The sequence below is a fragment of the Wasmannia auropunctata genome, unplaced genomic scaffold (genome assembly GCF_000956235.1).
Source record: "Wasmannia auropunctata unplaced genomic scaffold, wasmannia.A_1.0 LD334347.1, whole genome shotgun sequence".
Lineage (NCBI taxonomy): Eukaryota > Metazoa > Arthropoda > Insecta > Hymenoptera > Formicidae > Wasmannia > Wasmannia auropunctata.
This window is the reverse complement of record NW_012028543.1, coordinates 11,135-14,149: the sequence shown is the minus strand read 5'-3', so window position 1 is coordinate 14,149 and position 3,015 is coordinate 11,135. Positions and strand designations below refer to the sequence as shown.

General features: G+C 35.2%; 1 protein-coding gene across 1 annotated transcript in view; it reads left to right on the top strand.

Annotated features, from left to right (window-relative positions):
• Positions 1-2,695, top strand: part of LOC105458743 (plexin domain-containing protein 1) — a gene marked incomplete at both ends in the record, with an annotated part of 8,638 nt that extends 5,943 nt beyond the window's left edge. Inside the window, 2 exons of the mRNA XM_011704264.1 lie at positions 941-1,330; positions 2,559-2,695. Of these exons, the coding sequence (XP_011702566.1) occupies positions 941-1,330; positions 2,559-2,695 (527 nt within the window). The remainder of the gene's footprint in view (positions 1-940; positions 1,331-2,558) is intronic.
• Between the last annotated feature and the right edge of the window lie 320 nt (positions 2,696-3,015).

Genomic DNA, 3,015 nt, shown 5'->3' with positions numbered 1-3,015 from the left:
GAAGACAATTTTGTTGTGAACATTCTGTCCAAAAATCAAGTCATTCGGATAAAAATTGGCTGAGATATGCGAGCGCTCAGCTACAAAAACGTGGTTTCGAGAAAAACGCGTTTAAAGTTTTACGTGGCCCGGCGTATATATCTGAACACGTGCTATTTTATTACATATTTACTATAGTTCCATTGTGAAGTTCAACATAATATTTTAGGGACATATTTTTAAGACCTCAAACATTACAAAAATGAAAAAAAAATCGACTTTTTGAACTCGTCACAGTGGTGTTCCCCCTTAAAAATTTGAATTTTCTTAATTGGATTGTTTTATTAATCGTTATCTTTCCTTATTTATACATGTATTAAGTTTAATTATTAATTTGTAATATTTCAGGTTATAATACTTTTAAATTTTTTAGGAATAATTTCGTATATTTTGAGCATGTATATTCATTCTTCTTATTTACAATATTCGTAAATTTTCTGAATAAATTTATCATTTGCACAAATGTACTTTTCGAAGCTTCGAAGCTCGAATATCAAAGCCTTCGAAGTAAATCACCAGCCCTAGCAATATGTGACCCCCTTCCAGTTGTGATCACAATTGTCACCTCAACCTGAAATTTTTCTATGATTAATATTTCATTATAAGGTACCATTTGGCACACAGTCCAATCCCAAAAAATTAAGGGTCCAAAAAAACGGGCGAAAAAAACCATTTTTGGGTCACTCTTTGCAATGTAAGATGTGAAATATATCACGTACAAGATATTATTTTTGTTATTCATTTGAATATCAAGAGTATATCTTTGAACTTACGTTAAAATCCACAGTTTCTCGAAATTGTAACTTTAATAAGCATATTGCGAATTATCGTTTCAACAAATCTAAACTTAAATATCTGAAGATACAATCAGAGAACTCAATTCGCACATCTCGTTTCGCAGTCGTACGCCGGAAAACCATTTACGAGTACCACCGTGTCAACTTCAACCGGCAGGACATAATGAACTGCACGGTCATCTATCTGAAGGCGTTGCCCTCGTGCCTCAGTTTCGACAACTGCCGGGACTGTCTGACGAAGGTGCCGGACTTCGATTGCAAGTGGTGCTCGGAGCTGAGCAAATGCAGCACCGGCACGTCGCGGCAGCGGCAGGAGTGGCTGCTGAAGGGCTGCGACATCCGCAACATCAAGGATACAGACAATTGCCCGGCGCAGGTCTACAGGGGTGATCAGTACGACCACGACGGTCACGTGCATCCTGAGGAGTCGGTTGCCACCAATGAGATGGGCGCGAAGCAAGAACGGTCGGGCAACAGTGCCTTGGAAAGTCCTAGTAAGTATTAATTTTGTTTATCGTGACGCGCGATATTTTTAAGTAAATGGCCTTCTTCTCTCAATTTAATTTGTGTTATTAATTAAATTTGACAAACTTTTTTATGCATGGAGATTCGCACGATTCGCACGTTGTGCAAGATAGCGTCGAATTTTATACGGAAAATGCGATTCGTTGATGTAGTAGTCTTATAAAACCGGTGCTGAAAGCTCCTTAAGCGGCGTCTACAATGAGACTTAAGACTTAAGATTTAAGGGGTCTCACCATCTCTAAGATTTTAAGATAATATCTTAAGTTTGGGATTTTTTTGTGAGTAAATGGATAAGCTTCATTAAAAATCTACTTAAAGGACATTATTCTACATATATAAGAAACCAAAAAAATATTTTTTTATTTTTCTTATGTCCAAAATGGCGGCGCACTGGCCTACACTTGTGAAATTCCTTTTTTTTTTTATCGGTGTACAGGATTCCAGGCACACGGTTTGGCCTTGAACAAAACGTAAAGAATTTTCATTATCTACATTTTAAAGACTAGAGACGTAGGGATTTTTCAAAATATTAATTTTTTTTCAAAAAAAGGTAGCTATTTTATGAAAGATTTATATTGACAAAATACGAACTTTTCGTAAAAATAGCTGCCATTTCGAGAAAAATCAATATTTTGAAAAATCCCTACGCACATCTCTAGTCTTTAATATGTAGATAATGAAAATTCTTTGTGTTTTGTTCAAGAGCAAACCGTGTGCCTGAAATCCTGTACACCGATTTGGAAAAACAGAAAAAATGGATTCTGCAAATAGGCCATTGCGCCGCCATTTTGTGCGTAAAAAATAAAAAAATATTTTTTTAGTTTCTTATATATGTACAACAATGTTCTTTAAAGAGCTTTTAAATAAAGTTATCTATTTACTCACAAAAAATCCTAAACTTAGGTATTATTTTAAGGCCTCAGGTGGTGAAAATTATCCTTAAGAAAATTGACCAATCACAATCGATAATTTTTTTTACGTGAGATAAATAATCGACTGGTATGATTGGTCAATTTTCTTAAATCTTAAGTCTGTAGACGACGCTTTAGTCCCCGTAATTTCCGCGACTTCTTACTTCGAAGAACGTTAATCGACTCATTATTTGCTCGAACAATTTCTCTTTTCTCTTGAAGTCCGAAGATAATTCAACTCGCAATTAAACTTGTCATATCAATTTTTACTTTGTTTCCTTTTTAGATTCGAACAAGGTGAATATGGGCGTTTCAGGGATAATCGGCATTCTTACCGTCATCGCTTTAGTGGTGGGTCTCGCGGGTTGGGGTGTATACGCTTATCGCAACCCTCACAGCGCATCAGGCCAAATGCTGATCAGGGTAAGACGAGTTCTCTTCAAATTAAACTTCACATTAATGTTAACATTAAATCCTAGTAAATGAGTTATTATCGATCTTTTTTATTCTCTGCTTATAATTCCGTTACCATTGTTTGCATTGATATTATTGTCGATTAAAATATTATTTATTATTATTGATTCTTTATTGTTGCCAATTAAAAGTTAAATATTGTTAATTAAAAGTTAAATATTATTAATCTCGTAGCAGGGTTGCCACAGACCTGGAAAACCGGGAAAACCTGGAAAAATCAGGGAAATTTAAACTGGTCAGGGAAAGATATAAAAGAGTCTGGAATTTTG